Here is a 23975-nt window from a genome sequence, read left to right on the forward strand (position 1 = left end):
TGTCTGGCACTACATGCAGTGTTTGGTACTGAAGGCATCTCTCCGAGCCTTGAAAGGAAGGAGGTGGATTCCGTTAGTTTTTCTCTGGGACCAAGACTGATCATTTAAGTTATGCAGAATTTGGCTTCAGCTTAGTATTCTCTTCATTTGCATTATTGAAATAGTCATGCATTTTGTTTTCTCTGATTTCCTCATATTCATTTTATCTTATGGTGCAATAACAATACAGTGTATTCATACACCATAATTTGTTGAGCTATTTCCCAATGGATTACTCACCTTTCCAACTGTTTTTGCTATCCCAAAAGCACTGCTGAAGATTTTTTAGCATATGTAGGACTTTTGTTCCTGTTTAACCTCTTTGAAATATGTGCACAGTATGGGGTAGGTCTCTTGGTCGAATGACTTATGGTTTAATCACTTTTCTCACATAAATTCCAAATTGTTTTCAGCCACTTGGCTATTCAAATGTTATGGATATCCAAGAATAAGCTATGGCCTGCCAGTTTTATTTGCCTTCCTGAGGCTTATAGCTACCTGTTCTGTTGGCATTAACCCTTCCTACCAGTACTCTTTCCCTGCTCCAATCAATGAGGAGACCTCTGTCAGACATGGGTCATGGGAACATGCCTGGGTCATGTTGCTCCTCAATTAAAAAATCCTCCCTCAGTAGCCATCTATTTTCTGTCAAATTAAGTTTGTATTCCTTTGTCTGGCATTCAAGGTCCTCTATATTCTAGTACCATCCTCCTTTTCCTATCTTACCTCACACACTTTCCCCTCCATGTTCTGTAGTGCTGCAGCCAAATTGGACTTTTCCCTTTATACTGCTTTCCCTGCATGCCCCCCATTATTCTCTGTTTAGAATATCTTCTCTTCCAAAATGCCCTGTTCTTCTGTAGCTCTCACATAACACATTTTTGTTCCTCCTTAATAGACTTATCATGTATTTTGTATCACAATTATTTGTATCAAATCCTATTAGCTCTGTGAGGGCACAGACCATACCTAAACTTTTGTTTCCCTAGCACTTAGCACAGTGATATTCCTGCTTCTTCAAACAATTAAATAATTCAAATTTAATAATTTAATTCAAATAGTTAAAGGATATATATGATTTTGTCAGTGTGGATATTCTTTCCACCATTACAGATGACCATTCTTCCTGTGCTTTAAAAAATGGTCTTTATGAGTTGTTGGAAATGAAAAAATGTACCACCAAGGTGGCCAACCCTCTTGAGTCTTTTCAGACTTATCATCCTCTGATAACGGAAAGCTCATCTGTTGCCAGGCCTTTATTCAAAAATTTTTAAAGCTTGTATTCTACTGGCATAGCCATCACTACACCACTCCACTGAGGGAGTTTGACAGTAGAGGTTATGTACATGGTAGACACTTAAAGAGATCGACCAAATTACTGAATTTGTTGCTGAAATTTTGACATTCAGCAAAGCATATTTGCTACCTACTCCTTGTCTCTTTAGAATGATAGATTCTGGAGGGCAGGAATCATATCTTCTCTATGATCAATAGGATATTCAGTATATCATGGAATGCTTTTTTAAAAAGAAGTTCAATAATAGTAAGAAAAAAATTGGAATAAATGCATACTGGCATAATTGATTACATCTCTACCACATTGTATTCCAGTATGTATGAGAATTATAGTGTAGATAGACTTCCTCAGCACTATGTACCAGAGTGCCAGGACTGAATTCGGAAGACTCCTCTTCATAAGCTCAAATCTGGCCTCAGACAGTAATTGTGTGAACCTTGGCAAGTCATTTAATTTTGTTTGCCTCAGTTTCCTCATCTGTAAAATGAACTAGAGAAGGAAATGTCAAACCACTCCAATATTTCTGCCAAGAAAACCACAAATGAGGTCATGAAGAATTGGACACAACTGAAAAATAACAAACACTGTATACTTGTTATCCATGTGATATGTGTGATACATATCTCTTGTGGGATTGGCATTTTACTTCAAAGGAATATTTACACGTAGAATGTGAAAAGTCACTCCAGACAATTTTTAGAATTCATTTGAACTCCTTGTCTATTACATGCCAAATTATTCCTTTGCTAAGGAAGTGAAATCTAGATTGATCTCAGAGTGAAAATTTAAATTCTGTTCTTTTTGGATTTCACTGAAAACATCCCTATCTTATTTCTTTAGGATATACTCTGCCTTACGTAAGCATGGGCCTATGCATTACATCCATAAGACCCCCTTTGGAAACTATTCTTTCATCTATGTGGATGCCACCATCACCCCAGGGCCCAAGAAACCTTTTAATTTCTATGGAATGTTAAATAAGGTATAGTAAAATATAGTAAAATTCTTAGTTCTCTTTGGAGTCTACTCGTTTTAACTGACTTTGGTACATCAGACCCTCTTGATATATACATATATCAGACCTTATATATTTAGTTTTCACTCTGGTGATAGCAGTTGCTGTTTATAATACGGTGCCTGGTATGTAGTAAGTGCTTAATAAACATTATTGACCTGTCGATTTGTTGTGACAAGCTAGTGACAAGGCTATGTGCCTTGATTTCAACCCTTGTTATCATACCTGTTCTTATCCGTCTTCCCTGGTCCCCTGCCTTCTAACCCCTCCTCTCTTCTCCACCCCCGCCACTCTTTCAGGAAGTGACCTGTTCTTCCTGACATCATCTGACAAGATTCCAGCTTTGTGTGCTCTCTCATACTGTCTAACCCCCACTTATTATCTCTTTCTACTTATGACTCATATTTCAAGCTAAGTGAATAGTTAAAGCTTCCCCCCAAAAAATTACATATCAACTATTACTGCCCCAAATTTGTGTAATGTTCACATTTGAGAATCACTGAAGTCAGATCTTGGCTATTAGTCATTAAATAGTTCGAGATAAAATTTTGCTATAAAACCTACATATTAATAATTGCTTAGAGAAAATGGATGATTTGTTATATGAAAAAGCACTTAGATTTGATCCACATATATACCTTCTCTGGCACCTAAATGAGGGTTTTCGTTTTTAATGATTATAAATATCAGCAGAACTATTTATGAACTACTGCCCCCGTATCTCCGTGTGAAGATAGTCTTGTAAATACTAGTCTTGTTATTTTAAAAGACTGGTTACATGTTTTATTTTAGGAAGCTCAGGGAAGTGGATTAAACAGGAGAACTAGATTCTTTTTTCTGCGGTTACTTTTTGATCGTAGACAAGTCATAATTTTACATTCCCATCTTTGTGAAATTTTGGTAATAACTGTGCTATTCACTTCACAGAGTTGTGGTTAGGTCCACGTAAGAGATTATATAGGAAAACACTTAGAAAAATATGAAATGTTGTATAAATTTGTCATATTGTCAACAATAATTATAACAAAAACAATTATAATAATTCAAAGAAAATTATATATTAGCCAGATCATATTTCAACTTGGCACTAATGTGATCCTGTGATTTCCATCCCATTTCAGAAACAAATGAGGAAACTCTTTTTTCTGTCTAAGAAGAGTAGTCTTAGCAATCATACTATTTGGTTTGGACATTATACAACCTCTACTATTATCTCTCCAGCTCCAGGAATACGAGCATTAATGAGGTAAGGCAGAAAGTCTAGATCCAGAATTGATGGTTATGGTTTGATGCCTTTTTATTCCTTTATTCTGTGGGATCATCCCAAGATGTGATGTTTTACAGCCCATAAACATTGCTGATTTTTATCATTTAGTTCTGCCATAGCCTATCTCTGTGGACATCTCCATTTACTTGGTGGACTGATGCCTGTTTTGCACACTCAACATCCGAAGGGCACTCTGGAACTAGAACTAGGAGACTGGAAGGAAAACAGGAGGTGAGAGAACCTTGGAAACCAGCAAGAGGCTGCTTTGTTCTTTCCTGCATTTGACGCCAGGCTTCTAGTAGGCTGCCAGGTTGGGGTAGGACTTTGGAGCGTGGAGCTTTGATCACTCAGTTTACTTATCTTTAGATATAGGTGATAAAGTATCAGAATAAAGCTACTTTAATTGAAGATATATTTAGAAAATGTGTTTGTTGATGAATTGTTTTGCTGTATTACCCGAAAAATCCAATCATATTCCTCACTTGAGTTCTCTATAATTCCTAAAAAACCATTAAATAAAAACATAAAAATATTTCACATTTTTATATATAAAAATAAATAATATAAATAAATATATATTTATTATGTTTTTATATATTATATCTTATATTTTATATATTTTTATGAATATATATTTATATATATAAATGTACAAATAGAAATATTTATATTTTATTATTTTATATATTTATACAAGTATTTGCACTTTATAATTTAGTAATTTTCCATTGTTAAAAGGTGGGGTGTAATAACAACATGGTCTAATGTTGTTGTTGTTCTGAGTATTGTTGCTATTTAAAGGTGATTTTATTCACAAAATTCAGCGATAGTGCGCACTGATTTTGCTGTGCTCACTGTGCCTCACTCTGTTTACCCATACTCACATTTCATATTTGTCATTCCCTATTGTACAGTTAATATATTACATTGTAGTCTTATACCATGATCTTTTAGCTATTCCCTAATTGTTGAGCATATAAGCTCTACTTTTTTGCTGTTATAGATAGTGCTACTATGGATATTTTTGTACAGATATCATTCTTGTCATTTATTTCCCCAAAATATGATACCATTAGTAGTATCACTGGTCAAAACGGAGCAATTCTATAACTTTTTTTTTGCAAAATTCTATATTTTGACTGGACTGATTCACAGTTCTGCCAACAAAAAAATTAACGTGCCTATTTGTCTCTGTTTCTGCCAACATAAAAAAAGAGCTGTATTAAAAACAATAGGTAACTGATCTCTACAAAGAGAAATATTCTATGAAACAGAACAAAGTTTTTATAAAGGGTGTCTACTACAGTGCTTCCCAGCATCAGCTGTTAGTAGTTGGTTTTGAAACTCCCTCTACTCCACTATACAGGGAATCTAGGAATCACTTTTTAAGTTTTATAAGATAAAAAATGGCTACATATCTGGGCAGTGGCTTGAATCCTGTGGTTACCCTGGAAATGACATCACAGGAAGTATCTTAAGTCTATAATTATTCTAGGATTTTGTACAATTCTTAAGACTCCGTGTGGTGGGTATCATTACTGTTAGGTTACTCCTTACTAATTTGTCTCTAATATCTCCCTTTTCTCAACAAGAAAATACATTTTGGTGTAATACCAAGTTCTTCATTAAGTCAAAATTCTCCTCCCTGGGTTCTTGTCAGGGTTTCTACTTTTAAAGGAACAGGATTTTGTGAACATTTATTTATTTGTTCAAATCTGTGGTTTCCTCCACTTGTGCAGATCAGATCTGGGTCTCACCTGTAACTTCAACTCTTAGTAAAAAGCCTGAGGCATTAAGAGGTTAAACTACTTGCCAAAGAACACACAGTTACTATGTGTCAGAGGAGGTAGTTGAACTTAAGGCTTTCTGGTAGCAAAGCTTTTGTCTGTTATACTAAGCAGCTTCTTATGAGTGTTTGTAATGTAACAAAATAACAAGTTTTAAAATAATTATGCAGTTGTTGTATCACATATAGGATACGGAGAATTTCTTTGAGCCCTGAGCTAGTAAGAAAGTATGTAACAACAACGAGCTTTACTTAGACTTTTAAAATACTCTGTTTAATAAGCCAGCATTGTCAGTAGAAAATTATAGGTTGATTTTGCAAATGAGGATGATGTATTCTGTTACATATTAGCAAGTCGGATACATCAAAATGTGTAAGCAAATTCATTTTAAAAATCATGAATAAGTGGGTCATATTTTAAAATGACAGCATTAGGAAAAGTAATTTCAGTATATCACATACAACGTATTCATCTCATATGATTTTATCTTTAGATTCAGAAAAAGCCTTTGATAAAATATCCATTCATGCTAAAACATTAGAAAATATCTTTCTTTTAATATGATAAATAATATCTAGTTAAAACCAGGAACTAACATGAAGAAAAATTACGTTTTCTTAGTGAAAATAGTGAAAAAAACATTAAGGTTTCACCAGTTCTTTCTAACATTGTTTAAAAAGTAAAATAAGAAATTAAAATAACATTAGTAATAAATAGCTAAACTATTTAAAGATAATGTGCCTATCTAGAAAATTTAAAGGATGCAGCAAAAATATTGAGATAAGAAAGGAATTCAGTGTGGTAGAAAGATGCAAAATAACAGAGTTTAAACTCAAACTGCAAGGAGAGGCAAAGAACTACTACAAATAAATATCATTTATAAAGTATCAAATATTTGGTTATTAACTCACCAAGCTATATGAGACTTTTGTGGACCTAATTTGAAAAGTACTATGACAAAAGCTAAAACAGCAGAAGTGTTATCCTTTGCACAGAAAGGAAAACAATGGATTGGGGATAAATTTCTTTGATAAATATAGCAGAATCCTGATGTTTATAACTTATCTGGAAAAAATTCAAGCTCAGAAGGGCAATACCCATTCTTTAATGGGTAAATGATTGAGAACTATGAACATACAGTTCACAAAAGAAACACCAATTTAAAATCATTTGGAAAATGTTATTCATTTTATTAGTGAATAGCTCATTAATAAATGCCAATTAAGGAAGCTACCTTAAACTCATCAAATTGGCAAAAACAAATAAAAATAAAACTTAACGTGGGGCACATGGTACATTAATGCTGGTAGTCTTGTACACTATTCTAATTTCAGCCTATTTTGGCAATGTACAATAAGAGTTACAAAAAGGCTCATACTCAAACTTAAATTATCTCCTTACTGGGAAATTTACCCCAAGGATGGTATCAAAAAGATAACAAGAACTCTTTGCTGATATTTTTAGTACATTATTAGTAATGGTGAAAAATGTGAAAATAAACCTAAGTGCCTTAATATTGTAAAATGTCTCAACAATTAATGGATTTAATTTATTTTTTCAAATTTATTCTTTTCATTTTTCAACAGTCACTTCTATAAGTTTTAGATTTTCTCCCTCCTCCCCAAGACAGCATGCAATCTTATATAGACTCTACATATACATTCTTATTAAACACATTTTCACATTGGTCACGTTGCATAGAAGAATTAAAACAAATGGGAGAAAGCATGAGTAAAACTAATCAAAACCAAACATTTGGTATTTAATTTAATAGAATGTTACCATATTAATATTATTTAATTATTTAATATTAATGATGCAAAAAGTATAGGAAAATAGGGGAAATAATGCATCCAAAAGAAAGCAGAATCAGGAGAAATCTACACATTGACTATGTATATATTTGATTAAAATGACTAAAGTATGCAGAAAGGAAATGGACAAAGAACAGAATGATATAAAAGAAATAATTCAAGAATTAATATTGAGAAAAATTTCATTGTAAGTAGTTTTGAATATTTTGTATTTGTCAGTTTAAAAATGAAATTTTAAAAGATTTTGCTTCTAATACACTTGGAATTCAAATCAGATGAACAACTTTTAGTGATTTATGTGAAATCATAGAGCTGTAGAACTTAGAGCCAGGAGACACCTTAGAGATCATCGAGACTAGGTCCCTAACCTTATCGGCGAGGGAACCACAACTGGGAAGGGTTAGGTGACTTACTTTAAGGTCACACAGCAGAACCAAGATTCAGACCCGATTCTTCTTACTCCAAGCCCCACACTCTTTCCACTGAATTACTCTTTTAAAATTTTAAGCTGAATTTAAATATGTGCATTGACTTTAAATCAAATAGTTTAAAAATGTTTAATAGCATTAGTGAGAATGTACGCTATGTTAACAGACTTCTTCTAAAAGTTAAGACTTAGGAGGTCAGTTAGTGTTGATCCCTTCATTTTACAGGAGAGAAAACTAGGTTAGAGAGTTTGCATGATTGGCCCAAAGTTCCATGGCTGGTGGCAAAGTTGAGACTAAAACTCTAGAGATGTTAATCTGGTGTTTCCACTATAGTAGATTCTGGAAAATTGAATATCATACTAATATTTTTTTACTCTCTGGTGATTTCAGATAGCTTTTAAAATACCAACTAGTTAATTGCTTAAATAGCTTAAGTTAAAAGAAATTGACAATCTCAGTCTAAATCAAATGAAGTTCAGATGATGAGGATAAGGATTTGGAGGAAGAAAAGAAAGAGGGAAAATGACGCTGTTATTCATTCAAAATCATGATGTCAAGAATTGTTAGTTTTTAACCTTTGTTTGTTAGGTAAATTCTCTATCATTGATCTCATATAACTAAATTTCCTTTTTAACCTTTGATCTTCAGGTACCGGATCTTTGCTTTTGACCATGACCTCTTTAGCTTTGCAGATTTGGTTTTTGACAATTGGCCAGTGGTTCTCATCACAAACCCCAAATCCTTCCTCTACAGCAGCTCTACCCATGAGCCACTAGAGAGACTCTTCTACTCTACACACATCAGGTACATAAAAATTTTGAGTTTTTTTCAAATTGTTATTTAAAGGAATAGGCCACTGGGAATGAACTTCCACATAAATACTTTATGTTTCCCAAGATTACTCTCTTCTAGGCAACATGAACAACATCCAAGGATTTTCTTACTTTGTCTTTTCCATTAAGCTTTAAATTAGTATGTAAGGGTAAAATTTTGTGTTGGTTATTAATGACCTTAGCTGGACAGCATTGGGAAGGGAGGTATAAATAATCAAATTTTCTTCCTGAATTAAAAAAAACCAATTTTCCTGAACTTTCATACCTCTAATTGATTATTTTAGTTTATTTTTCTGTGGGCCTTTTTTGGGGGAGGCAAATGGGGTTAAGATCATATAGCTAGTAAATATCTGAGTCAGATTCGAACTTAGGTCTTCTTGACTCCAGGACCAGTACTCTATCCATTGCACCACCTAGCTGCCCCTATTTCTATGGAACTTTTGACTGTCCCTTTACCCTCATTTTTCTTCTCCCAGTATAATTTCCCCTCACATTGGAAAGCAGTTGTAAGTAACAGCAGTCTTCTATTCAGGAGGTTTGGAAAAGCGTTGGCAAAATTATGTTTTAATAATTTACTATTAAAATTATAATTTAAACTATTTAAATAAGCACATTTCAACTACTCTTTTGAAAAATTTTATTAATGTCATTTTTAAACACTACAATTATTTCCACATTTAACTATGTTCTTCCCAGTCCTTCTTGGTATTAAAGAAAAACCTTTAAGCAAAACCTACCTCTGGTGTATATAACATTCCTTTCTTGCCATTGGGAAGTTCGTTTATTTCATTCTCATTGTCTGAGATTGTTCATTGCATTTAATCCGAATTAAAATATCTTTTTAGTGTTGTTTTCCTTTATATTATTGTACTATATCAGTTGATTTAAGACTTATCTTTCCTTGTTTCTCGGAATTCCTTATATTTATCATTTCTTGCATTGGAATAGTATTCTACTAGTCATATGCAATTAGTTTATTCAGTTACTATTTTTTTTGATGAGGTAATGGGATTAATTGTCAAATGTCTGAGACTGGATTTGAAGCCAGATCCTCCTGCCTTCAGGGCCAGTGCTCTGTCCCCTGCACCACCACTGTTAACAGACCTTCAGGAGATGTGGAAAGGAGCCAATGCTGCTGCTAATAGATTAATACCCCTAGAGATATTTACTGTCAGTTTATGGGTTTTTTTTTAATTTGAATAAGCTCCCTGAGGTGCCTGTGACTTCCTTTGTACTTTCTCACTGCACCTCGGAAAGTGCTTTGTAAAGGATAACTATGCTGTCATTACTACTGGCTGATGGTACCTGAAGTGCAGAAAGGAGCAGGATCTCAGGGTGATGTTGAGTGGAAGAGAGGAGAACTCAGAATCATCAGAAGCACAAAGGAAGAGCTGCCGTTCAGGGCACAGGGAGACAGCCTGTGCCTTTTTGTCTTTAAGAAGGCACCAAGAAGGGAGACAGTTGTCTCTGTGATACCCACTGCTAAAAAGGATCAGTGTAGCCTTTTTTGCAGTCAAATAAGTCATTGGTCTTTTAACTAGAGAGGAATCTGGCTTTGGGAATTTTAAGGCTTACCCAAATCCAGTCAGTTATTCTCTCAGATATCATACACTGAATAACTTTCTTTGTTATTCAGAAAGTACAATACAAATTTTGCTGTGGTGAGACTAGCCTCACCAGCAAAATGTGATTTTTTAAAATGTTTTTTTTTTAAAGTGAATCTTTATTTTTTCCTCATTGGCACATGTGATCCCCATGATAAATATTGATTTGACAATTAAATATAAATTCTAACAAACATTTTCCATTGTATCAATTTCCTGGAAGAGTTTCTCTGAATATTTTAAGGATAAAATATGTATTTTAAAAATATATTTTATTGATATTCTTTATAACAGTGTCAATTCTCACTGACTCTCCTTTCTTCTGAGCCCTTCATTGTAACAGATAATAAAAACTCATTGGATATTAGTACAGCATTGGTAATAATTCTCTTAGAAGAGGAATTTAATCTTTTTAGTATGATTACTATATCTGAGATTATATAGGGTAATTTTTTGATATGTTCAAAACAGAAGCTAATGTGAAATTAAAAATGTTTCTAAGAGAACTAACTGAAAAACTTAGTGCTAGTTATAGAGCAGAAAGTATTATTTATGACTTAAAATAGCAATATTTCATATTTGCAAAGATCTTTTACCTTTATGTTTTTATAAAGTTCTTTTCTTTTTCATTGGAAATAATTTTTTATTGATAACTTTTATTTTTATATAGCTGTCATTTCTGGATCCACCACTTCTTGTGACCCCATAATTAGACACCCATTGTAGCAAAGGAAAGCAGTTTTGCAAAAACAAACAACAGAGTAGTTGAATCTGACTTTGAACATGCCTTTGCTCAAAGTATCTTAGGCATGTTTCATCCCAGTAATCAGAGTAATTCTGGAAGGAACTAACTCACATTTAAAAAAAAATTCAGGGGCCAACATTAAATTTTGTTCTAAGAAAGAATTCAGTATAGTAGGTGCTCAATTAGCATTTTTTCAGTGATTTAATAAAAATTTATTTTGGTTCTATATGAGGTTAGCTGAAGGGAAGGAAAAGGAGTTAGGAAGGGGAAAGATAGTGAATTGTTATAAAGACAAATTCAAACTCTCTGAAAGCCTTGTGAGGCGAAGATCTTTTAAAAAGAAACACTAGTAGTTCTCCTGATACCTTCGTTTTTTTACATCATAGTTGTTTTAATCTACCCTACTCCTGTCCAGGTGACCTCTCTCCCTCACCACAAAGCAAAACCAGCTGATGCGCCGTAGTCCCCACTTCTTTACTGGGAATACTTTCTCTTCTCTTTCAGGGCCGATTACTTAGTGTTGAGTGGGCTTAGTGTTCTTTTCATTTACATTAGTTTTAGTCATTGTGTATTTTTTTCTGGTTCTGCTTTCTTTGACTTGGAATTAGTTTATTCAATCAGATCTTCTCATGTAAGTCTCCTATTTTCCTTTTCTCACAGTGAAATATTTCAGTTATAGAACTAATTTTTCCAACTGTTATCCAGTCAATGGATACCTACTTTGTTACCAGTTCTTTGCTACTGTACAAGGTTTTACTCTGCATATTTTGGCATACATGAGGCCTTTCTGACCTGCTTGGGGTTACTAAGGATAAGTATAAGATGCTGAGTAGTAGCATCTCTGAGTCAAAGAGTATGAACAATTTTGTAATTTCTTTCTCTCATGATTCCTAATTGCTTCCCAAAATGGATGAATTAATTCACAATTCCAACAAAAGTGTATTTGTATGCCTGTCTTCATTCAACCCTTCCAATATTGACTATTTTTCTCTTTTGTCATCGAGCCAATATACGAGATGAAACTTCAGAGTTGTTTTAATTTGTGTTTCTCTATTAGTCATTTGGAGCAATAATCATTTACTAATGCTATTATTTTGAAAAATTTTACATCTCTTTTATTTAATAAAAATAGGTAAACCTTGCCAGAATTATTATAGTATCTTAATCCCTAATGTTCTAGTGTATAAGAATTTTCAAAATTTTTTCTTTTCCTCATTTCTAAGCCTGATCAGTCAATAAGCATTTATTATTACTATAAACTAGGCGCTGTTTGCTTTGGAAATTGAGGAATGTCATCTCATAGAAAAAAATGCTATCTTCACAGAGTAGCATCCATATATCGGTCTTTTAGAATATCATAGCAAAACGTTTTTAAAGTCATATTGCAGAATCACACCTTGGGCATAACTGAAATAAATTTCTTAATACTTGTGAGCTAAATAAGCTAAATATAGTCAGTGGGCCCTAATACTTCCCATACTTGGAATAGTTACGTGGAATATAGAGATAAAATAGTCAGAAGATTCACCAAGGTTACATTGAGATCCCAGTTAGTGATAGTATCTGAAATACCTTCTCTTGTAAGTTCATTCTTTTTCTTCTGGACCATAAATCCTCCAGTGGCAAACCAATTTATAATATTTTATCAAAAGTATGGAACTTTTAGGCTGTGTAAAAAAAACTTCAAATCACGATTAATGTGAGAAATACTAGCTCCTCTTTAGGTTAAAATTGTCAGAATCATTCTTCCCTCACTTTGTTGTTACCGTTCAGTTGTTTCAGTCAAATCCAACTCTTTGTGATCCCATTTGGAGTTTTCTTGGCAAAGATACTGTAGTGGTTTGCCATTTTCTTCTCCAGCTCATTATACAGATGAGGACATTGAGGCAAACAGGATTAAGTGACTTGCCCAGGCTCCCATAGCTAGTAAGTATATAAGTCTGGATTTGAGCTTAAATCTTCTTGACTCCAACTAATTTTAGATCCAACTCAAGATCTGAATCATGGAATCACAGATCTTGAGTAAGAAGGAACTTTAGAAGTTAGTTTTCATCTTCAAGGCCCTCAATAGCATTTGATCCAGCTTTCTTAAGCAATTTGGCTTTGTCCAAAGTAAACTGTTTCTATTTTCCCTAGAAAGCAGAAAAAAAACCCCATTTTTTCAACTGCACCTTTTCAGTATACCCCTATCAGAGTACATCCTTTCTAATAAAAAGGGACCCAAATTCTTAACATCATACATTTATGCATATTTTCCTTTTAGAATCTTGGCCTTCTCACCATCCTCTATCACCTCTGTCACAGTTAAGATTGATGATGTTTATTTGGGGAATGCTGTTCATCTCTCTGGTCCTATTTTCATACTGAAGTGGAATCCTAGAAATTATAGTGAAGAGTCCCATGTGATAAAGGTAATTGTTCAGGTAAGGTCTTTTTTTTTCTTAATTTGCACTATAAACACATGCTTAAGTGGGTTGAATTCACTTTTAACTGTGCTTTGGAAATTTTCTCACCAAATTGAAAAAAAAATTGATTTTTATCATCAGTCTGCTTATACATCACATTCATTTTGTCCTGAACACACGAGAAAAATCATAGCTTCAGCCTAGAGGCTCTTAACTTGGGGGTCGATGAACTTGGGTTTTTTAAAATCTATTTTTATTTACCTTATTAAATAGTTCCCAATTACATGCAAAAAATCTTAACATTCATTTTTTAAAATTTTGAGTTCAAAATTCTCTCCCTCCTCCCCCTCCCCCACACCTTGAGAAAACAGGCAGTATGCTAACAATTATATAGATGAAGTCATGCAAAAGATATTTCCATATTGCAAAAGAAAATACACAAAAAGTCCTAAGAAAAAGAAAAGAAAAGAAGTATGCTTCAATCAGCACTCCAGACGCATTAGTTCTCTCTCTGGAGATGGAGAGCTTTTTTTACGGGTCCTTTGGAATTGTCTTGGGTCCTTGTCTAACTTGTTTTTTTAAAAAAAATTTGATAATTACATTTCAATGTAACAGGAGTCCTTTATAATCCTATGCATTTATTTTATGCATTTAAAAACATTATTCTAAGAAGAGGTTTCTATGACACACAGAAAAACCCCTTTAAGACTGCTTTAAACTGAACACAAAACAGCGGGAGAAGAAAGGGGAAATCAGAGAAGCTACTAGACTGTGGTCTTTTGGTAGCAAGGGCTTTGCTTTGTGGGAATTTTTTGTAATCTAGAGATAGCTTTGTCATTTCTTTGCCAACTAAGCTAGAAAGGAATAGATAGAGGGGATAGGAGAAGTGGTAGCAAAGGAGACAATAGAAGAGGTGGGAATTATTTTTTAATTTCTTAGAAAATCACTCTCACTACAATTCTTTTTCTCCTGGAAGTGTTTTCTCAAATCCTGGTTATTATGCCACTGATGAACACTCCTAATAATGTTCTCTTCCTCTCTAACTTTTGGGTGACTAATAGTAATAATTTTGAAACAGCAGACTCTAGAAGTTACTTAGCAAGCATTTAAAATGTTCAGTTACAGACAATCCGAAATTATGAATGAGCTTGTAAAGTTTATTTTTAAGTTGGCCATCTGGAACTCAGAACACATTTTTCCATAGAAACAGTTCTATAAATGATAAGTACCCCCCCAATCCTATTTAATCTATAGTATACCCAAAATATAATACAATAAATCGCATTTATCTGGCATCATTAGAGAAGGACTCAGTTTGTATGAAAATTTCATAGATTGAAAAAGTCCTAGCACTTTGACCTTCAGCTATTTAAAACATCTTTTGATGCAAGTCTTTATAATATGTAGCATTTTTTCCCTTGCTTTCTTAGAATATACTGAGAATAAGCTTTTTCTCAGAGGAGTCATATTCAACATTATATACAATTTTTATTTCACTGTGTGGTAATAGCAATAGTTGTAGCTATAGATGATTTGGGACATTGAGCTGACTTTGTATGGCACTCTCATTACAAACTTGATTTCTTCAAGGACTCCTTAAAATAAACTTATTTTTGGGCCACTGTACTTTCATAAAAGTGAAGTGAAGGCTAAGCAACTATCTGAACTTTGGGGCAATATAAAGATAGATAATTTATATTTTGCCTTTGAATAAAATTAATTTGTAAATCAAAGACTGAAGTAACTTTTCCCTAAGTAGTTCCCATGACTTTCCCATGAAAATAATAATGTTTTTTACTGTTGCCCTCAGTATCTTATGACCTATCAGCAAATTCAAATTATTATCTGTTTTCTGGGTCACTAATAAAAGTAACTGCAGGCACCTCTTTGTCAACCTAAGCCTTGGCAGGTCACTTGATCTCTAGGCCTTGATACCCTCATATATGAAATGAGGGGTTTGGATTCGATGGACTCCACTGTCCATTTCAACACTAAATCTATGATCCTGTGATTTTCTTATTTTTACTCAGTGATCATAGAACGTAAAGGAGTTTTTCCACATCATTTCTAGAACTTGTACTTCTAAAGACTTTTTCTTCAAAAGACCAAAAAAAAAAAAAAAAAGATTTATTTACAGACATAATTCCAGTCATAATTTTTTAAAGCTCTCAGTCTTTGACTTTAGCTATGCCCAGAATCTGAAAGATATACAACATTTTTGAAATTTGTTTATTTTATTTTATTTTTCTGCAATTATGTGTAAAAATAATTAGCATTCTTTTTTTTAAGTTCCAAATTCTTTCTCTCCCTCTTTCCCTTCATTGAGAAGGCAAGTAATGTGATATAAGTTACACGTGTAAAATGAGCTAGAGCAGGAAATGGCAAATCATTCCATTGTCTTTGCAAAAAAACAAATAAACCCAAGTGGGATCATGAAGAGTGAGATGTGACTGAAACAACTGAATAACAGCAACATATGTACAGTCATGCAGAACATATTTCCATACTAGACATGTTGTGAAAGAAAGCACAGAATAAAAAAACTGCAAAAAAATAAAGTAAAAAATAGTCTGCTTCAATCTGCGTTCAGACTCCAGAAGTTCTTTCTCCGGAGGTGGCTAGCAGTTTTCATCATAAGTCCTTCAGTCTTGGATCTTTTTATTGCTGAGAATAGCTCAGTCATTCACAGTTGATCATCATACAATATTGATGCCACTGTGTACAATATTCTCTTAGTTCTGCTTACTTCAATCAGCCTGCTCAGATCCGTCAGCTTATAGCATAATAGCATTCCATCACAATCATATAGAATCAATACCACAGCTTGTTTAGCTGTTCCACAATTAAAGATCATCCCCTCCTCTATCACCACAAAAAAGCTGCTGTAAATATTTTTGTACATGAAAGTCCTTTTCTTTTTTAAAAAAAATCTCTTTGGGATAAAGACCTAGTGGTGGTATTGCTGGGTCAAGGGATATGCACAATTTTATAGCCCTTTTAGGCATAATTCCAAATTGCTCTCCAGAATGATTTGGATCAGTTCACAATTCTGCCAACTGTGCATTAGTATCCCAATTTTCCCACATTCCTTCCAACATTAGTCATTTCCCTTTTCTGTCATATTAACTAATGTTGTAGGTGTGAGGTGGTACCTCAGAGTTGCCTTAATTTCTATTTCTCTAATCAGTAGTAATTTAGAGTATTTTTTCATATGACTATAGGTAGCTTTGATTTATTCTTCTGAAAACTGTCTATTCATATCCTTTGGCCATTTATCAATTGAGGAATGACTAATTTTTAAAATAAATTTGACTCAGTTCTTGAGAATAAAGTCTTTATGAGATAAACTTGCTATAAAAAATTTCTCCCAGTTTTCTGCTTTTCTTCTAATCTTGGCTGCATTTGTTTTGTTTGTGCAAAACCTTTTTAACTTAATGTAACCAAAATTACCCATTTTACTTCCTGTAATGCTCTCTATCCCTTGGTTTGGTCATAAATTCTTCCCTTCTCCACAGATGTGACAGGTATATTATTCCATGTTCCCCTAATTTGCTTATGGTATCACCTTTATGTCTAAACCATGTACCCATTTTGATCTTATCTTGGTATATGATGTGAGGTATTGGTTTTTTCCTAGTTTCTGCCAAACTGCTTTTCAATTTTCCCAGCAATCTTTGTCAAATAATGAATTCTTGTCCCCAAAACTGGGATCTTTCCATTTATCAAACACTATATTACTGTAGTTATTACCTACTGTATATTATATATCTAATCTATTCCACTGATCCACCGCTCTGTTTCTTAGCCAGTACCAATTGTTTTGATGATTACCACTTAGTAATGCAGTTTGAGATCTAATATGGCTAGGCTACCTTCATTCATATTTTTTTCCCATTAATTCCCTTAATATTCTTGACCTTTTTTTCTTCCATATGATTTTTATTATTTTTGTTCTAGCTGTGTACATTTATTTTTGGTACTTTGATTAGCATACTAAATAAGCAAATTAATTTAGGTAGAATTGTCATTTTTATTATATTGGCTTGGCCTACTTATGAGCAATTAATATTTTTCCAGTTCAGATCTGACTTTATTTGTGTGAAAAATGTCTTGTAATTGTGTTCATATAGTTCCTGTTTGTCCTTGCCTTGCAATTTGTTAATTATTTTTTAATTGGTTATAAGGTAGTTTTCTAATGCCATATCAGGTTGAAATATTACAGTTATCCTTCAGAAAATACAGCTATTTTTGTTGTTGCTTGTTCAAGGACTAGTTTTTTGTTATTACTTTTCTGAGGGGCTTATTTTGGGGACTTAAAACTGTTTCAGATCCTTGAGGGTTCTAAAAGGCTAATCTCTAAATAACTAAGGATTTACTATGCTAATTATTCCATCCTGTGGTTCCCCATGGATTGCTAAGGAATGAGAGAGTGGGCTTTGTCAGTAAAGTCTGATAAATAGCTCTAATCTGAACTTGGGACAGAGATAATTGCCATCTAGCACTCCTGAGTAGTGAGTCTGTTTTGATACTTGAATTATATAGTACCCACATCCAAGGACAACTCCAGAACTTTCAGATATGTACATAGGCAAAAGATATTTTCAGGAGCCCCAGAACACTGAACACTATGCCATTCCACCTCACACACACTGCCATCCCTCCCAATCCTACAAGGCTCCAGTGAATCAGTTCAAATTTGCCAGCACTGAAAGCTCATTATCAGGAGGTAGAACCAAGATGGTGGAGTACTGGGAGCAATGCAGGTGAAGTCTTCTAACATTCTCTTCCAAACAATTTTAAAATAATACCTCAGATCAAATTGTGGAGAGGCAGAGTCAACAGAAGATCAAATGGGACATATTTTTGAGTTTAAAACAACTTAGGAGATTAGCAGGAGAGGTCTGTGAGATCACAGTGGGAGTCAGCCGAGAGTGGGGCAGTAGCATGAGTGGTGGACCTTGGGGGCAGCTGCAACAGTAGCAGAAGCAGCAGCAACAGCAGCTTGGGGAGCTCTCAGCTCAGAAACAGTAAGAAGATCAGACAACTCATCAGAAAAAGACTACAGGGGACCTTTTGCTGGCATTGGGTTCAGCTGGCACTGATTAGCAACTCTATTGCTCATACTCATTTCTGGATCATAAGGTGGAGAGGAGCCCTTGTGTCCAGGGAGTAAGGGTCTTGGTCAGAGCTGCAGGGAAGAGAGGAGCATTAATGTTTATGGTTGCAGGGCAGCAGGGGCCCTTAGTGGGTAAAAACCAGAGAGCAGACCAGGAGAGCAGTGACTCCATCTCTTCTTGGATCACACCACTTTGGAAACACTGAGAATTTGAAGACCCTCAGAACTAGCTGTGAAAATAGCATCATGAAAAAGCCTAAACCTTGAGACAGTGCCTCCTCCCCCAGGGGAGCAGTGCCCAACTTCAACATTAAGTTCAGAGTCAAGAGGTAGGTTATGAAAATGAGCAAATAACAACAAAAAAGAATTTGACCATAAAAAGCTATTACAGAGACAGGGAAGCCTAAGACACAAACTCAGAAGGAGATAACAATGTGAAAACCCCTATAACCAAAGCTTCAAAGAAAAGTGCTAATTGGAATTGAAAATTATGAAAAGAGAACAGCTTGGAAAAGAAGGCACAAAAAATGCTGAAGAAAATAACACCTTAAAAAATAGAACTGGCCTAATGTTAAGAGGCACAAAAATTCACTGAAGAATTCCTTTAAAAGCAAAATAGGCCTAATGGAAAAGGAGCTACACAAACTCACTGAAGAAAAGAACTCAAATTCACTGAAGAAAAGAATTCCTTAAAAAAGCAGAATTGGCCAAATGGAAAAAGAGGTGCCAAAGCTCAGTGAAGAAAATAATTAAAAATTAGCATTAGGCAAGTGGAAGCTAATGACTTCAATAACCAATAAAACAAAGTCAGAAGAATGAAAAAATAGAAGAAAATGTGAAAATATCTCAATGGAAAAACAACTGACCTGGAAAAAAATCAAGGAGAGATAATTTAAGAATTATTTGACTAACTGAAAGCCATGATTCAAAATGAGGCTAGATACTATATTTCAAGAAATTATAAAAGAAAACTCCTCCGATATCACACCTAGAAGGTAAAATAGAAATGGAAAGAATCTACTGATCACCTGAAAGAGATCACAAAATGAAAACTCCCAGGAATATTATAGTAAGATTCTAGAGCTTCAAGGTCAAGGAGAAAATATTGCAAGCAGCCAGAAAGAAATAAATCAAATATCAGTGAGCTATAGTCACAATTACACACAATTTTACAGCTTCCATGTCAAAGGAATTGAAGTCTTGGAATATGATTTTCTGGAAGACAAAGAAGTTAGGATTACAGCCAAAAGACAAAGGAGTTAGGATTACAGCCAAGAATAACCTGCCCAGCAAAACTGAGTACAGTTCTTCTGGATATTTAATGAAATAAGGGACTTTCAAGAATTCTTGCTGAAAAGACCAAAACTGAGTAGAAAATTTGACATTCTAGTAGAAGACTCAAAAGAAGCATAAAAAAGTAAACACTAAAGAGTATTCATAAGGGACTCAATAAAGTGAAGCTGTTTAGACTCTTATATGGGAAGATGATACATGTAACTCCTAAGAACTTTATCATTAGAGGGATAGTTAGAAGGCATTCACATAGACAGAGGGCAAGGGAGTGAATCAGTTCTATTGTGATGATTTCCAAAAAAAGAAGTGTACAAGACGATACACTGTGAGAAGGGGGAAGAGAAACGTAGAATGGGGAAATTTTTCTCACATAAAAGAGGCATGCAACATAAAGGGAGTGGTGGTAGCAGGCAAAGTTTGGATCTCCCTCATCAGAATTGGTTCAAAGAGGGAACAATATATACACAATAAGCTGGGTAAAGAAATCTGTCTTACCTATTCCAAATAGGGAAGTAGGAGGGGAAGAGGATAAGAGAAAAGGTGAGGTAGATAATAAAAGAGAGAGAAGATTAAGGGAGGTCAGAAGTAATACAGACTTTTGAGGAGGGATGGGATAAAAAGAGAAAGAGAAGGATAAGCAGAAGAAAATAGAGTGGAGAGAAATGAACAGTAATTATAACTGAATGTGAATAGGATGAGCTCATTCCTAAAGCAGAAGTGGGCAGCAGAATGAATTAGAAACCAGAATCCAACAAAGAAACACACTTGACAGAGAAACACATGAACAGATTTAAAATAAAGAGCTGGAACAGAATGCTTCAGCTGAAGTAAAAAAGGCAGAGGCAGCGGTCATGAGGCAGCTGATGTCATAGCAGATAGGGTCCTGGGCCTGGAATCAGGAAAACTCATCTTGCTGGGTTCAAATCTGACCCCAGACACTTAGGAGCTGTGTGACCCTGGGCAAGTTGCTTCATCCTGTTTGCCTCAGTTTCCTCATCTTTAAAATGAGCTGGAGAGGAAAATGGCAAATCACTCCAGCGTCTCTGCCAAGAAAACCCCAAAGGAGTCACAGAGATTCAGACGCAACTTCCATGACTGAACAACAAAGCAGTCATAATCTCAGGCAAAGCAAAAGCGCAGATAATCAGGGAATCATGTTTTGCTAAAAGATACCGTAGACGGTGAAGCAATATCCAAAAATGTTTATAGCAAGTTTCTCTGATAAAGGTCTCTTCTCAGATATACAGGGAATTGAGTCAGATTTATAAAAAGAAGAGTAATTCCAAAGACAGAATAACATACGCACTCAACTGGGTATAAAGATCTATCTTACGCTACAGAAAAGTAGGAGGAAAAGGAGGTAAGCAAGGGGTGGAGGTGACAGGAGGGAGGGCAGATTGGGGGCAGGAGCACTTTTGAGGAAGGACGGGGTAAAAGGAGAGAGAGCAGAATGAATGGGAGTGGAGGAATAGGATGAAGGGAAATACAGTTAGCAATAGTAGGTGTGAAAAAAAATTTTGAAGAAAGTTTTTCTGATAAAGGATTCATTTATCAAATATATAGAGAATGGAGTCAAATTTATAAAAAGAATAACCATTTGCCAATTGATAAATGATCAAAAGATATGTAGAGTTTTCAGATGAACTAATCAAAGCTATCTATAGCCATATGAAAAAATACTCTCACTATTGATTGGAGAAATGCAAATTAAAACAATTCTGAGGTACTACCTCTTACCTATTAGATTGGCTAATAGGACAGAAAAGGTAAATGACAAATGTTGGAAAAATGGGGCATTAATGCACTGTTAGTGGAATTGTGAACTGATTCAACCATTCTTTTTTTTTTTAATATTTTTTTTATTTTTATTTTTTAATGTTTAACAATCACTGCCATACAATTGCGATTTTATCCCCCCCACCTACCCCCCACTACCCCCCTCCCTCCCCACGACTGCATACAATTCTGTATAGATTCTACATATACTTTCCTATTGAGTATATTTTCACTATAGTCATGCTATGTAGTCAGACTAAGATAAATGAAAGAAATCGTATAACAAATCAGAACATGATACACAAACACATACACATACACAAACATGATCTGCTACATTATGTGAGTGACTTCCATATTTCTCTCTCTGAGTGTGGAAGGCATTTTGCCTTGAGATCCACCATTGGGATTTTTTTTTTTTTTGTAAGAAGTTCTTGTGTTATTACAAAAATCTAAGTCTACCAGAAAAAACTCTCACACACTGTGGTTGTTGCTGTGCATAAAGTTCTCCTGGTTCTGCTCCTTTCACTCAGCATCAGGTCATATAAGTCCTTCCAGGCCTCTCTGAAGTCTTCTTGTTCATCATTTCTTATGGCACAATAGTACTCCATTACATTCATATACCATAATTTATTCAGCCATTCCCCAATTGATGGACATCCCCTTGACTTCCAGTTTTTGGCAACTACATAGAGTGCTGCTATAAATATTTTTGTACATGTGGGACCCTTTCCCATTTTTATGATCTCTTGGGGATATAGTCCTAGTAGCGATATTGCTGGGTCAAAGGGTATGCACATTTTTGTAGCCCTTTGGGCATAGTTCCAAATTGCTCTCCAGAATGGTTGGATGCGCTCGCAGCTCCACCAACAATGAATTAGTGTTCCAACTCTCCCACATCCTCTCCAGCATTTATCATTTTCTTGTTCTGTCATGTTTGCCAATCTTATAGGTGTGATGTGGTACCTCAGAGTTGTTTTGATTTGCATCTCTCTAATCAATAGTGATTTAGAGCATTTTTTCATATGATTATAGGTAGCTTTAATTTCTTCCTCTGAAAATTGCCTGTTCATATCCTTTGACCATTTATCAATTGGGGAATGACTTTGATTCAACCATTCTTTAGAGTAATTTGGAACTATGCTCAAAGAGCTTTAAAACCATGCATACCCTTTGACCTAGCAATGCCACTACTAAGTCTATATCCCAAAAGAGATAAAAAACAAAAAGAAAAAGGACCTATATGTCCAAAAATATTTATAACAGCTGTTTTCCGGGGGGGGGGGGAGCAAAGAATTGGAAATTGAGGGGATGCTCATCAAATGGCAAAGTGTTAAACAAGTTGCCATATGTAATTGTGATGGAATACTGTTGTGCTATGGGAAATGATGAGCAGGATGCTCTCAGAAAAGCCTGGAGAGACTTGCATGAGCTGATGTAAAGTAAGATATACTGTGTACAAAGTAATAGCAATGTTGTTAAGATGATCAGTTGTGAATGACCTAGCCATTGTCAGCAATACAATGATGCAAAGCAGCTCTGAAGGACTTGTGATGAAAAACGCTCTCCATCCCCAGAGGAAGAACTGATGGTGTCTCAATACAGACTGAAGCACACTTTTTGCTTTCTTTTTCTTGAGGGCTTTTTTGGGGGTCTGTGTTTTCTTTTACCATGTGACTATCATGGAAATGTTTTGCATGATTACATATGTAAAGCCTATATTGAATTGCTTGCCTTTTCAATGGGGTGGGGGAAGAAAGGGAGAGAATTTGGAACTCAGAGTTTTAAAAACAAATTTTAAAAATTGTTTTTACATGTAACTGGGGAAAAATAAAATACTAAATAAGAAAATAAGAAAAACAAGCAAAGCCAAAAAGGCCAGCCCCCCAATTAGTGAACTGTCAGAGAGATACGCACAGGCGGTCTTCAGAAGAGGAAACGAAAGCCACACTTGGTCACATGAAAAATGCTCTCAATCATGACTGCTTAGAGAAATGCAAATTGAAACAACTCTGATGTAGCCTCTCACACCTGTCAGAAATAACTGCTGAAAGGGATGTGGGGAAATAGGTACACTGAAAGACTGTTGGTGGAGTTGTGACTGGTCTCGTTCTTCTGGAGAAAAATTTGGAACTTTGTCCAAAAGGCAAAACTATGCCTGTTCTTTGACCCAGCAATGCCATTACTAGGTCTGTACTTCCAAAGAGATCAAAGAAAAAAGAAAAGGACCTATATGTACAAAGATATTGTGGTGATATAGAATTGGAAATTGAAAGGACACACATCAGTTGGGGAACAGCTGACCACAATGTGGCATATGATTGTGATGGAATGTGTTTGTGCTATAAGAAATGTTGATGGGTGTGGTTTTAGGAAAACTTGGCAGGACCTATAGGAACTGATAGAAAATGAAGTGAGCAGAACCAGAATCACTGTATACAGTAACAGCAAGGTTGTCATTATGATCGGCTGTGAAAGACTTAGTTACTAGAATCAAAACAGTGAACCGACAGTTCCAAAGGAGTCATGATCAAAAAAATGCTGTCCACCTCCAGA

At 34.8% G+C, this 23975-nt stretch overlaps 1 protein-coding gene across 8 annotated transcripts in view; it reads left to right on the forward strand.

Moving 5' to 3' along the window:
• Positions 1 to 23975, forward strand: part of TMEM62 (transmembrane protein 62) — a 52824-nt gene that overhangs the window by 11659 nt on the left and 17190 nt on the right. For 6 of the 8 annotated variants that reach the window (XM_072624521.1, XM_072624522.1, XM_072624523.1 and 3 more), the window contains 5 exons: positions 2177 to 2318; positions 3473 to 3597; positions 3727 to 3849; positions 8296 to 8451; positions 13093 to 13252. In XM_072624521.1, the coding sequence (XP_072480622.1) occupies positions 2177 to 2318; positions 3473 to 3597; positions 3727 to 3849; positions 8296 to 8451; positions 13093 to 13252 (706 nt within the window). The remainder of the gene's footprint in view (positions 1 to 2176; positions 2319 to 3472; positions 3598 to 3726; positions 3850 to 8295; positions 8452 to 13092; positions 13253 to 23975) is intronic. The other 2 variants (XM_072624527.1, XM_072624528.1) reach the window with 1 other exon arrangement.

This window comes from Notamacropus eugenii, chromosome 7 (genome assembly GCF_028372415.1).
Source record: "Notamacropus eugenii isolate mMacEug1 chromosome 7, mMacEug1.pri_v2, whole genome shotgun sequence".
Lineage (NCBI taxonomy): Eukaryota > Metazoa > Chordata > Mammalia > Diprotodontia > Macropodidae > Notamacropus > Notamacropus eugenii.